At 34.5% G+C, this 14453-nt stretch overlaps 1 protein-coding gene across 4 annotated transcripts in view; it reads right to left on the bottom strand.

Annotated features, from left to right (window-relative positions):
• The window catches only part of RUNDC3B (RUN domain containing 3B), a 154796-nt gene that overhangs the window by 122123 nt on the left and 18220 nt on the right, over positions 1 to 14453 (bottom strand). For all 4 annotated transcript variants that reach the window (XM_030307893.1, XM_030307895.1, XM_030307894.1 and 1 more), the window contains exon 2: positions 7428 to 7543. In XM_030307893.1, coding sequence (XP_030163753.1) covers positions 7428 to 7543 — 116 coding nt within the window. The remainder of the gene's footprint in view (positions 1 to 7427; positions 7544 to 14453) is intronic.

Raw genomic sequence — 14453 nt, 5'->3', positions numbered from 1 at the left:
ATGTGCTTTAAGCTTTAAGTTTTTAGATCTCTTCAGTGAGCTTTAACTTTTTAAAACCATTTAGATAAATTTATCTATTTTTTTAAGTTTGTTTTTTTGTTGTTTTTGCTTTTTTTTTGAGAGAGAGAGAGACAGAGCATGAGCCTGGAAGGGTCACAGAGAGAGGGAGACACAGAATCCGAAGCAAGCTCCAGGCTCCAAGCTGTCAGCACAGAGCCTGACATGGTACTCAAAGCCATGGACCATAAGATCATGACCTGAGCCGAAGTCAGACACTTAACTGACTGAGCCACCCAGGCACCCCTAAATTTATCTATTTTAAATGTGGCACACTGAAAGGAAAAACAGAAACTGAATAGGGATTAAACAATTAAGAGGGTACAGAAAAGAAGAAACTGGTAACTGTAAAAGAGAATACAGAAGAGAAGTCAACAACCTAAAGAGACCTGTAAGTATGCACATTCCCCACCTAACCCAGAGGTTTTACTGGCAGATTCTTTCTAACAGTCAATTCCAAGCTTATGGAAAATTCTTCCAAGGAATAAAAAAGATAAAACACTTTTGATTCATTTAGTGAGGCTAATATAATCTTCATAACAAAAACCAAAACAAGTATAAAACAGAAATTACATAGAACCAAAACTCCTAAAATACTAGCAAACTAAATTCTAAATCTGGCCAAGTATATGAAAACAATACATGAGGCTCAATTTGGATTTGTCCCAAGAATATATGGATTTAACATTAGGAACACTACTGATGTAATTCTTCACATTAAAAAATTAAATAAGAATTCTGGTACCAGACAGGACAAAGCAGATGCACTTTCCTCTTGCCAAATATAACTAAAAACACTAGACATTACATATAAAACAAAAAGACTCTGAAGAGAGAGAATAAAAGGAACCCGGGCTAGAGATCTTAGAAGCCAAGAAATAACACAGCAGGTAAATTTCCTTGCCCCATACATCCCAGACTCTGTGCTGGACAAATCAGCAACCTGAAATAGGCTGACCTTCTCCTCTTGGGTTTTCTCAATTAAGTTTAATGGTGGAAACAAAAGTTCTAACACTGTCTAATGTGGTTCCAATCTATTGTAGGGGAAATATTTAAAGCATTTATATGTATTTCTTTTTTTTTAATTTTAATTCCAGTATTGTTAACATACAGTGTTGTGTTAGTTTCAGGTATACAATATAGTGATTCAACAATTCTGTACATTACTCAGTGCTCATCATAAGTGTACTCTTAAACCCCTTCACCTATTTCACCTATCCCCCTACCTTCCTCCCCTTTGGTAACCATCATTTGTTCTCCATAGACAAGTAAGAGTCTATTTCTTGGTTTGTCTCTTTTTTCCCACTGTTCATTTGTTTTCTTTGTTAAATTCCACAAGTGAAATCATATAGTATTTGTCTTTCTCTACTGTAGCATCATACTCTTTAGCTCCATCCATGTTGTTGCAAATGGTAAATTTTAATTCTTTTTTTATGGCTAGATAATGTCCAGTGTGTGTGTGTGTGTGTGTGTGTGTGTGTGTGTGTGTGTGTGTATCACATCTTTTTTACCCATTCATCTACTGATGGACATTTGGGCTGCTTCCATAATTTGGCTATTGTAAATAATGCTGCAATAAACATAGGGGTACATATATCCTTTTAAGTTAGTGTTTTTGTATTCTTTGGGTAAATACACAGTAGCGTGATTACTGGATTGAAGGTTAGTTCTATTTTTAACTTTTTAAAGCAATTATATTATAAATGGGGGGGGGGGTAAAGGGAAATAAAGGCATAGTTTTTGAATTTAAGACCAGAAAACAATGATACTTTTGATTGTGATTAAATTTTGTATATACAACCTAATACCTAGAGCAACCACTAAAAAATCTATGCCAAAAGATGCACTCAAAAACAATACAGACAGATAAAAATGGAATTCAAAAAAACACTCAAGTAATCCACAGGAAGACAAGAAAAAGAAAAATCAAAAAAATAAGGAAAACATTAAAAATAGGAAATTATTGTATTTTCTTCCTTATCATCTCATTTCTGCTTCAAGGCAGTTAGTTCTTTAGCCAGTCTATTGGTGACAAATTGCTTAGTTCTCCTTGTTTTGAGAATGGCTAGATTTCCCCTTCAAAACTGAAAAATAATTCTGCTATAGGAGTCTGTGTTGACATTTTTCTCTTAGCACTTAAAAGAAGTGCTTCCATGGTTTCTGATAAGAGATCTGCCATCATTCAAACAGTTTTTCCTTTACAAACAGGGTGTCATTTTTCTCTGGCTACTTTCAACATTTTTTCCTTGTCTTTATTTCTCAAAAGTTTAATTATAATGTGTCTTGGCATGAATTTCTTTGGATTTACTCTGTGATTCACTTAGTTTCTCAAATCTGTATGCCTATGTCTCTTGCTAAATTTGGGAAATTTTCAGCCATTATTTTTTCAGCACCTTTTCAATACATTCCTTTCTCCTCTCACTCAGACCCTTTGATGAAAAGATTTAGATCTTTTATTATAGTCCTACAAGTCCCTGTGGCTCTGTTCATTTTTTAAGTCCACTTTCTAATTTTAGATTATTTTTAGTCTTTGTTATTTAGATTAAAATTTTTCTATCGTTCTCTCTTCTAGTTCACTGATTTTTTCCTCTGTCCCCTGCATCTTCTTGTTGAGCCTATCCATTCGGCTTTTCATTTTGGTTTTGTACTTTTTGTACCGAAATTTCTATTCAGTTTTTTTTTTATCTTCTATTTCTTTGTTGATGTTGTCTACTTTTTCATTTGTTTCAAGCATGTTTCTAACTGCTCACTGAAGTATTTTTATCATGATCAACTTACGATCTTTGTCACTAACTTAATACCTCTGTCATCTCAGTGTTCACATCTACTAGTTGTCTTCTGTCATTCAATTTGAGATTTTCTTGGTTCTTGTTATGACAAGTGATCTTCATATGAAACCTGGACGTGCTCATATTATGTTATGAGTGTTGGAATCTTATTTCACTGGCTTTCTATGACAGTTCTGGCAGGGGAAGGTAAAAAGTGGTGAGATCACTTCATTACTGCCAAGTGGAGGGAGAAGTCCAATTTTTCCAGTTGACCTCCACTGACATTTGACAGGGGAGTTCTCATTACTGCTGGGTGGAGGTGGGAGTCCAGGCTTCCTACAAGGTCTCCACTGATAATGCATTGGGAGTATTCTTGTTACTGCTGGGCGATGGTGAAAGACATCAATCTCCAAAATGTCTCTTCTGACACAACCTCAGGATGGCAGGGAAATGACCCCTCATTACTGCTGGGTTGGGAATGGAAATCCAGGCTCTCCATTAACATGGTGAGGGTGGGAGGTAAGATAGGAAGAGAAGACTCACAACCAGCCAGGAGGGAAGAAGTCCCAGTTCTCAAGTCCCAGTTCTTTGCATGGCCTTCTTTGATACCACTCTGATGATGATGGGGGACACACTGTTACAGCCTCAGGAGAAGGGAATTCTAAGTCCCCCACTTAACCTTTCCTAGCCTGGGTGGGGGTGGTACCACACTTCTTCTGTGGCATTTGGCTAAAGTAGAGCTGTTACTAAAAGTCTTCCACCTTGCTTTCTGTACATATTGATGTCTATAGGCTACTGGCTTACCCAATCTTGGTATACAAGGCAGTCAGAAAATTTAAAGAACCAATCGTGTTATTCCCAAAGTCTGAGAGTCCCTAGAGAGTCTTTCTTCTTCTCCCTACCTTTTGGTATGTAGGTATTTGTTTTATATAATAATGTCCAGGCTTTTAGATATAGTGAGAGAAATAGGAAAAAATAGTCCACTTCATCTTTAGAAGTTTTAAGTTTTTTTATTGCCACTTCATCCATCTATATAGTGGACGACAAAGGAAAAAATACAGTATTTATCCCTATCAAACTTCTACACAGGCAACTAAGAGAATTAACTAAAACATAAATTAAGCAATAGTTCAATTTCTAAAAATCTATGGGATTTGACTTGGTCTCTATTTCAATGAAAACCAAAAGTGTGATGTGGGAATCAAAATATCAGCATAATCTTAAGTTCTGAACTAATACAGTGTTGACCTATATGAAGCACGTTACTCAGCTATGAGTATCAGATTTTAAGAGCAATACCAATAAACCAGTGACAAACCAGAAGAACAACTAAGACTGTGGTGGTTCCAGAAGGTTGAAGGAACTACAGATACATTACCTAGAAAAAAGGAGAACTGAGGACAAAGAATTATATAATAGCAGTCTTTTAATATTAGGTTCAAAACTGAAAAACAAAAAAGTGGCAGAAAATATATCAAAGCCAGTCAAATAGGTTGGCTTCATTTATATAAGAGTTTTCTAACAATCTAAACTGCCCCAAAATGTGATGAACTGCTTTACTATCCTAAGTTCTCAGACATCAGAAGTATTCAAACAGTCTGTATGTCTACCAGTCATGAATATTGTTGAGTGGATTGCTTCAGAAGGACAGAGATTAGAGAAATTTTTAATCTGTGATTCATGGTGCTACCTGAAGTAATGCTACACAGTTACAGGGTGGTGCGGTACAACTACTGCTGAGCAGGTACAATGCCCAATTTTCTCAATCTGCTTCAACCACACACTCCACTTACACACCCAGTGTCTACAGTTGCTTTTATTAGGGCAGGTGCAGATGGGGTGGAGAGGAGGAGACTTTAAAGTAAATAAAAGTTCAAAAATTAGTGAAGACCTGAACTGATGTCTCTTTGAATTCTATATTCTGTGATTAATTCCTAGTTCTCAGCTATCTTCCAGGAAAATAAGATCATTATTTTACTGAGAGATAACTATAAAGAAGATTAATGTATGTAGTTTTAAAAGCTTCCTTTTCAACATTGGGACTTTTAGAATGAATTAAATAAATAACTGTTTCAGTTTTCCACTTTACAAGTGTCAGTACAGCCTATTTGTGCCTGGGGGTGGATTTTACCTTTCTCTGAAAATTTTAATATTTAAAATGCCCTTTTATTTCAAAAATAAAAAGTACCTGGAGGAAAGTGAATCTCACAAACCCACAAAGTTACACATTTTAAATCTGTACTTCTATAAAGATAAACATTGGAAAAATTAGTTATTACATACTAAATTTTAGGTGAACACAGTGTACCACAAAAATAATTATATAACTTCTCCAAAAGTAAAAGCAATTTGTTATATATCAGAATACTAATATACAGAAGTCTGTAGACACCCAAGTCTTTAAAATAGCTCATCTCAGGGGCACCTGGGTGGCTCAGTCAGTTAAGTGTCTGACTTTGGCTCAGGTCACGATCTTGTGGCTCATGGGATAGAGCCCGACATCAGCTCTGTGCTGACAGCTCAGAGCCTGGAACCTGCTTTGGATTCTGTTTCCCTCTCTCTTTGCCCCAACCCCACTCACACTCTATCTCTCTCTCAAAAATAAACAAACATTAAAAAGAAAACTTTAAATAGCTCATCTCAAAAGTTGAGTATCATTTCATGATTCATATCTGTACTAATTATAGTGACCACATTAGTCAATCTACAGGATCTTTTTTTAAAAAGCATAGTTTAAATTATTAATTTTACTTAGCCTAAAAAGACAACACAAATTTCACTGTATCATCATTCTTACTTTCTTAGTCACACTAGTGGAATCCTTATCCATAAATCAACTAGAGATTCTATTTTCAACATGGTAGTTCAATGGCTTCCGTGAAATAACATTCACTGGGGGCACCTGAGTGGCTCAGTCAGTTAAGTGTCCAACTCTTGATCTCAGCTCAGGTCACGATTTCACAGTTCGAGAGAGGGAGCCCCACATTGGGCTCTGTGCTGACAATGTGGGGCCTACTTAGGTTTCTCTTTCTCCCTCTTTCTCTCCCTCCCTTTCTGCCCCTCCCCTACTCACATGTACCCTCTCTCTTTCAAAATAAATAAACATTTAAAAAAAGAAATAACATTCATTATTAAGTAATTCTAAAGATCTATCATCTATATTTTGCTGAGGCATGACTCAGAAGATGGCAGACTGTTGTGCAGGAGGGGTCCACTTATGTGGTCAGGAGTATGCCCAATCACTCAGCATGGATATCTCAACATGGCCTGTTTTCTGCTGATAGTTGTTTATGTATTTTGTGAGTGATTCATATGCTAAATGGTACACTGAATCAAGGGAACTGAGGTCTTGTGATAACACATTTGTAAATTTTAAAGCACATCAAGGTCTACTGCGTTGCATGTGTTTTCTACTCAATTATTATTTATAAATTTATACATATAATTCTAAAATATGATTACCACAATATAGTAACCTGGACAATATCTCAAAGTATTCTCATAGCCTTTGCTTTTATAAAAACTTATTTTCTTATAATAGGTAACATTAATGGCAGAAAATTTAGGAAATGCAGTACAGCAAAAATAAAAAAATAACTTTTTAAATGCAAAATAACAAACTTAACAGAAAAGCATTAGTGATGTTATGGACCCATTTTAAATTACAAAGGGCTGACTGAATACAATTTTGTTTTTCCATGTAATTAAATTCAACCCTTTGTTAGGCCCACAGGACTGCTCAAATGATTTAAATAATTAATTAAGAGTAAAGACGTGATGCTTCAAAAAGCATCAAAAAGCACAGAAAAGAATTAACCACTAGGTTAAATTTGAGATTCTCTTAAGTTGTATTACCAAAGCAGATTATTGATTTGAAACTATACCATTAAGATAATAAAGATAATAAAAACTTAAGTGAAAACATCTGATGATCAAGTTTCCTTTAGGAAAATAAGATAATGGAATTAATGTGATAAAGTTATTATTTATTACTACTCACTTATGCTACATAATATTTCTTGATGTTATCCGCTATATTTTATAGGTATTTTAATGTAAATATTTTTTATAATTCGGAGAAACCACAGACTCTTCTTTCTAATGTGAATATATTTACTGATTTATTTTAATAAAACCATAGTTAAGCATCTTTTTACATACCTCTTTTAACTATTTATGGTAAAAAAATTTTCAAAGAGTCCAAAGTTTAACAAAGTAAAGATTAAGCAAACAAATGTAATGCCTGGATGCATCTTTGTAAATTGGTTAAAATAGCATGTAGAAATCTTTGAAGATAGGCTACCTTTTAATTTAAGCTTTTGTTTTAATTACTTATGGAAAGTGACTCTGCTGCCTGTATGTGACAATACATTCAACACTTTTAATGCATCCTGGAAACAGGTATAAATCTGAGAACAGAAATTCTTTTCTTTTTGAGGGACAAAGGACAAGACAAAAGATTAGGCATTCTAAAATCAGTTTTATGTTTTTCAAGATGGAGTATGGCTATTATCTAAATCATACCAGACTGTATGGTTTGTAAAATTTCAAGTTTATTAAAAAGAAAGCTGTTGAGGAATATAAATACATTAATTCTGTTACCTTTTAGCCGGTGACTGAGAATCTGTTCCAAAATAGCTGCAAAATTGTTAAATTCAGGAGAAGAATCATCAATTGTCTCAAAGCAGGACCGATCAATCAGGGTCTTCACTGAAAATCTGTGGAAAAAAAAGAGAGTTGATTCATGCACCCAACTAGGAAAAATGGAAAGAAAGCATTTTGAGGAACTATTACAAAAATACTTTCTAAGTATTACATATATTGAAAACTCTACCTATTTAAATTAACTCTGTAAATAGAAAATTTTATTTATTTATTTTTAATATGTGAAATTTATTGCCAAATTGGTTTCCATACAACACCAAGTGCTCATCCCAAAAGATGCCCTCTTCAATACCCATCATCTACCCTCTACTCCCTCCCATCCCCCATCAACCCTCAGTTTGTTCTCAGTTTTTAAGAGTCTCTTATGCTTTGGCTTTCTCCCATTCTAACTTTTTTTTTTAGAAAATTTTATATAAATATCAGGCTTTCAACTTATATATTTACTATCTACTGATCACAGTAAGACTTACGAATAGCTCACTGTTAACAGTCATTAAAGTAAGAATCTTTAAAATGACCTAAATTAAGTCCAAAAAACTCAAAAGCTACAATACTACTTCTAAGAAATGTGTCCAAATGCTTTTAAGAGTTTTGGAACACAATATTGAATAAAACAGGATGAGAGAATGGATGAAGTGTAGATCTGAAGTTTTTATGACCTTTGTAAATAGGAAACTTACAAATCTGCCAAGTGCGCTAGATTTCTCTTATCAGAATGTCCTTTGTCTCTATTTTTGACTGTCAATAATCAATGTGTTTTCCAAGACTTAGTTCAAATGCCACCTCTTCAAGGAAGAAGTATCCTCCTGCATATTCCCAGCACAAGCTAGCATTTTGTTCATATCTTCCTTAAGGAACAATTACAGTTTATCCTACTTCTGTTATGTGTGGTATCAATCTTACTAAAATATAAACTCCTTGAGGGCAGAAACATCTTCTGCACATTTATATGTTCCTCAGCACAGAGGACAATGCCTTGAACACTGTTGTCAGTACTTGTTCATTTATTTGTAAGCCCTATTTTGAAAGAACAGCAAAAAAAAAAAAAAAATTTAAATGCCAATATCATGGCAAGACAAGAGAAAATGTTTATGATTATTAACATATAACAACATTCGTGTAACCACCAAAGTCAGGATACAGGACAGTTCTGTCATCTCAAGCAACTCCCTAATGCCATCCCTTTATAGCCATACCCTATAAAGGGTGACAAATGAATGCCTAAGTAAGGACAATCTGTGAGGAAGGAGGCAATTGAGATAATTATGAGAGTTGTTAAATAATTAGAAATGTAAACTATGAGGGAGATAAAGGAATACAAACTATTTCTTAGGCTTTAGGCTCGATGGTTATACTATTCAATCAGGACAGAAAACACAGGAGGTAAGTATAAAGGGAAATATAAAGAGATTTGTTTATATGGATTACATCTAAAAACTCTATACTAAAAACTCTCTTTGCTGCCAGGTGTAATGTATAAGGAAATTATTTACAAAACTAGTGAAACGTTTATATAGTTAACTAAAATTTAAGTTATTTATTTTGAAAGAGAGAACACAGCACAGGAGGAGCTGAGAGAGAAAGAGGGAGAGAGAGAGAGAGAGAGGGAGGGAGAGAGAAAATTCCAAGCAGGCTCCTCACTGTCAGTGCGGAGACCCATGTGGGGCTCGAACTCACGAGATCATAACCTGAGCCAAAGTAAGATGCCTAACTGACTGAGTCACCCAGAGGCCCCAATAGTACACTATAATTTAAAACAGAAATATTGGGAATTTTTAAATGTCTTCTCTGTAAAAAATTTACCAAGAGTAGTTTGAACAGTGCTTACATTAATTAGGTCTTAAAATTAAGAGAATATTTTTTTTTAATTTTTTAAAAATTTAAATCCAAGTTAGTTAACATATAATGTAATAATGGTTGCATGAATAGAATTTAGTGATTCATCATAAGTGCCCTCCTTTAACACCTATTGCCCGTTGAGCCCATCCCCCAATGCAACAAGAAAGTAATTTTGACCTTTTGGACCTCTGATAGAGTGAGGCTCCAAGCATACACTTTGAGAATCATTCTTTGTATGTAATTCTTTGTATGTGATGAAATAACTAAGGCATTCTTTGTATGTAATGAAATAACTTTTCTCTTATGTAACCATGATGGCAGTAATTATACATACATACACACACACACACACACACACATATATATATATACACATATATATATATATATATACATATATATATATATATCTCCTTGAGAGAACTGAGGAAACAATTATTCAAATAATTTTTTGGTTAGGGCAAGTAACCTTGACTGAGAAAAGCTAAGGAGGATTAATGTTCAGTATATAGTACTATCTGTAACTACAACAAAAGATCAAAAGTGGAAACCATTATGTAAAGAAAAAATATGAACAGCTAACAAGTAACAGTGATGAAGTAGGTCTCTTATACCTAAAAGATAGTCAAGTCAGATAAACATCAGATGAAATGCATGAGTAGATAAATAGAAACAAAAAGAAGATAAACAGATAAACCAGACTAAAGAGGAACCTGAAAACTTGTTTTTGTTTCCTATGTCCATCTCATAGACAATAAATGAAAAAAAAGCTGCCAATCCTCAGCAAACTTTTAATAATAAATAAGTACAATGTTCTTATTCAGTAAGAAAATGAAAAAGAAATGTTCCTAAAATGAATAAATAAAACTCACAGTTTGGATTTTGACCTAAATAAAAGGAAACTTTGGAACATCTGAACGTTTCCCTCTAATCTTTGTTAGGTAGACTAGAATAGGAAGTCTGATTCTACAATCACATTCAAGGCAAAAGTAACCTACTGCTTTAAAAAATTACGGCATTTAACTAACTTGGATGTAAATTAAACAATAAATAAATTTTTAAAAAATTTTAAAAATTAAAAAAAAATTTAAATATGGCATTTAAGATAGTAATGCATGTTAGTGAAATGAACAAAAACTTTAAATTTAAAAATAACAAAGTACTTATTTCATCGAAAAGAGCTACGTTTGAACATTCAATTTCTACCTGTAACAATCTGGTAAGATTTTAGTCACTATTGTCCTCCAGGAACAATACAAAATTCCCTAGCAAATGATCTACTTTGTAAAATCTAACGGGAAGAAAGGCCATGGATATGAATACCTATATTTTGTAGCACCAAGAGCTATATACATATCAATCAGTAGTTAACAAAATACATGAGTCTTTTTATCATGTTATCAGTTTATATTCCTATAGAAGACACTATTTGCATGACAAAAACATAAGATGGTGAATCTCAGAGCATTAAATTACTTTTAACCCAACACCTGAATAAAAACTAAAAGTTCACATATCTTAAAGGATACCATTAGACACATTTTCTGTTATTGCCAAGCATGAAGATATTTAAGGGTAAGAAAGCATTTTAAATATTCAATTACATCAAAGTTAATAATGAAAAAGGAAGAAAAGAAAGTTTTCTGGCTTTGCTTCATCATTTATATCTTAACTCTCCTCCTGATAACACAAATCAAAATTTCAAAAGGTAACTTAATTCCTTACAGTTCATGTTTTACTTCTAGTTAGCCAAGTCATCCCACTTAACACCGCTCTAGAATCATGTAGCTAGCTAGCTCCATTATGCCAAAATAATGAAAATCTTTTCCTCCATAACACATTAACTAGCTAAGATGTGCTATAAAAACCAAACCTGTAAAAAGAATTTCAATTCACCAAAAAAAATATCACACAGATGCTGAGCTATTTCCTGATAATGATGACATTAATATTAGTCATCTATTTCCTGAAGAGGACTGATTTTAAAATAATGAAATGACAATTTGATGAATGCCTAAAAATACCAATTCAAGTCTAAGTAACAGCTTTTACATAAGAATTAAAAATTCAAAAATTTACAAAGGAGAGTCTTATAATTAAGCACAGTTTTTTAAAATGTCTCTGTCTGAAAAGATTCTCTTTTCCACTTCCAAAACCCAAAGAAAATTTTTGTTAGATCATAAATAAGAAAGAATGATTGCGAACAAGCCCTTCAAACCTAAAAAAAGCATAAACTACCTTTTTTCCTGCGGCAACATACCAAGAAAAACGAGATAGTTACCAAAACTATGTTTAAAAACTATTATACTATATTAAATTAATTCCTGCTACTAGTCAAAGATTTGTAACATAATTATAACCATAAATAGAAATTATAAAAGTTAAAAGTTTTTATAATGAAAAAAATTATTTTCCTATTTCCTTTTACCAGGAGTCTACAGACCAGTATCCATGGGCCAAATCCAAGCAGTTGCCTATTTCTATAAAGTTTTATTGGAACACAGGGGAGAAAAGTCCCAACCATTTTCTCTAGAATGTGTAACCTAAAAGTCTCTATTATAGTGATTATTATTTCTAAAAATTTTGCCAAATCTAAAAATTAAAAGGAGAGAACAGAGAAAAGTGTATTTTAAAATATTTTCCTCACCTGTAGTGATAATATTTCTTTTAAGAAAACTGTTAATCTAGGTACTTTAAGGAAGATAATCTATATAATTGTCTTACACTACTATATAAGCAGATAGATGACAACAGATTGCCCAACATGAAAAATATTAGATGCACTATCTTTTTAAAAAAAGGGATAAGACAAAAAATTTCCAATAAAAATACACATCTAAAATTAGAAGCTATCAAACAAGAAAACTTCCATCTTAACATAATTTCATTAAATTTCTTATATGAAAGAACTCCAAATTAAAATCATGTTAAAGAATACTTGATTTTTTTTTTAAGCTTGTTTATTTTGAAAGACAGAGATAACGCGAGTGGGGGTAGGGCAGAGAGAAGGAGAGACAGAATTCCAAGCAGGCTTCACACTGACAGTGCAGAGTCCTCATGGGGCTTGGGGTTCTACAGGGAGCTTGATCCCATGAACTATGAGATCATGACCTGGGCTGAAATCAAGAGTCTGATGCTTAACTGACTGAGCCACCCAGGAGGCCCAAGAATATTTTATACACTTAGATCACATATCCTTTTGGAATCTAACTGTTTTTTATCAAATGACAAACAGAAATATTCAAGTAACATATTTTAACATAGGTAAACTAGTAAACTAGATATTCAAGGTAGCAGTACAGCAAGAGGAAGAACAAGAACTTTAATATCAGAACGCCCTGGATTCACACCTGGCTCTGCTATTATCCATTCCTTGTCAAGACACTTAACTTCTCTGAACCTCAGTTTTCTCAGTAATCAATTACCAAATAATTGTGAAGATTAAAAGAGGTAGCATTTGGGGAGCCTAGGTGGCTCTGTCCATTAAGCGTCCAACTCTTAGCTTTGGCTCAGGTCATGATCCTGCCTTTCGTGAGTTCAAGCCTCACACTGGGCTCTGCGCTGGCAGCACAGAGTCTGCTTGGGACTCTCCATCTCGTCTCCCTCTGACCCTGCCCCACTTGCACTGTCTCTCACAATAAAATATAAAGTATTTAATACAGTTTCAACTTACACAAAAGTTATTAAATGTTAGCACACATCCCCTTTCTTTTTAGAGCAACAACGTTTCACTTAGTAACATCTAAGCATAGAAAAAAGGCAAGAATTTCAAGTGTTTGTATGTGAACTGAATTTTTAAAAAACTTAGCAGACAGTAATCATGGTTTATGAACACCAGAAATGCTAAGAAAATGAAGGTTCCCAGTTTCTGATTCTATGGCTCAAATATAAATACATATACCCATACATAATTTAGATTCAGTTCAGACACATCACAGACACTGAAGGAAGCACAACATAAGAGGAAATGCATAGGTTTTGATATATTTGGGTTTTAATTCTACCAATGTTAGGCTTAACCAAACATAAATCTGAGTGAAACAGACATTGCTTCAATTAAAGAATTTCCATGACTAGTCATAAATGCTCAATCTAATATTTTTCCTCCAAAAAGCATATTCTGCATGCATTAATGTATTTTCTTCATATGTTAAGCATAGATGTTTTGTGTTTTTTAATTTATTAAAATTTTAACTGATATTTTTAATATTAATTTTGAGACTACATCTGGAATACAACAGATGTGTTTTTTAACTATAAATAGTAAGAGAAATTTAAAATTTCAAAATCAATTTTCAATTAATTTGAAAATTAAATTTGAATATATGGGAGATATTGTTATCCTCTTCTAAGGACAATCACCATCACTGTAGAAAATGGACAATGTCATTTTATTCAATGGAAAAAAATGTGATTCCAGTACCTGAGAAATTCACATTCTAGTAAAAGACAAAAGATAATTAGGTTACAGCACAGTTGGTGCTATATTTATTTATATAACCTATTCCAGAAAGATTTAAGATTACTTATGGGGGCATATAAAATACCATCAGTTGGGATAGGCAGGAAGATGGCGGCGTAAGAGGACGCTGGGCTCACCGCGCGTCCTGCTGATCACTTAGATTCCACCTACACCTGCCTAAATAACCCAGAAAACCGCCAGAGGATTAGCAGAACGGAGTCACCGGACCCAAGCTCAGACGAGAGGCCCACGGAAGAGGGTAGGAAGGGCGGCGAGGCGGTGCGCGCTCCACGGACTGGCGGGAGGGAGCCGGGGCGGAGGGGCGGCTCGCCAGCCAAGCAGAGCCCTCGAGTCCGGCTTGCAAAAGCGGAGGGGCCTGACGGACTGTGTTCCAAAAGCAAGCGCGACTTAGCGTCTGGGAGGTCATAAGTTAACAGCTCTGCTCGGAAAGCGGGAAGGCTGGAGGACAAAGGGAGGGTGAGCTGCGGAGCCCCCGGACGTCAGAGCTCAGTTTGGCGGGGAACAAAGGCGCTCGCCAGCGCCATCTCCCCCGCCCATCCCCCAGCCAAAATCCCAAAGGGAACCGGTTCCGGCCAGGGAAATTGCTGGCTCCGCGCAAACACCCAACTCTGTGCTTCTGCGGAGCCAAACCTCCGGCAGCG

This window comes from Lynx canadensis, chromosome A2 (assembly GCF_007474595.2).
Source record: "Lynx canadensis isolate LIC74 chromosome A2, mLynCan4.pri.v2, whole genome shotgun sequence".
NCBI lineage: Eukaryota > Metazoa > Chordata > Mammalia > Carnivora > Felidae > Lynx > Lynx canadensis.
The sequence above is the reverse complement of the archived record's forward strand: the minus strand, read 5'-3'. Positions and strand labels throughout refer to the sequence as shown.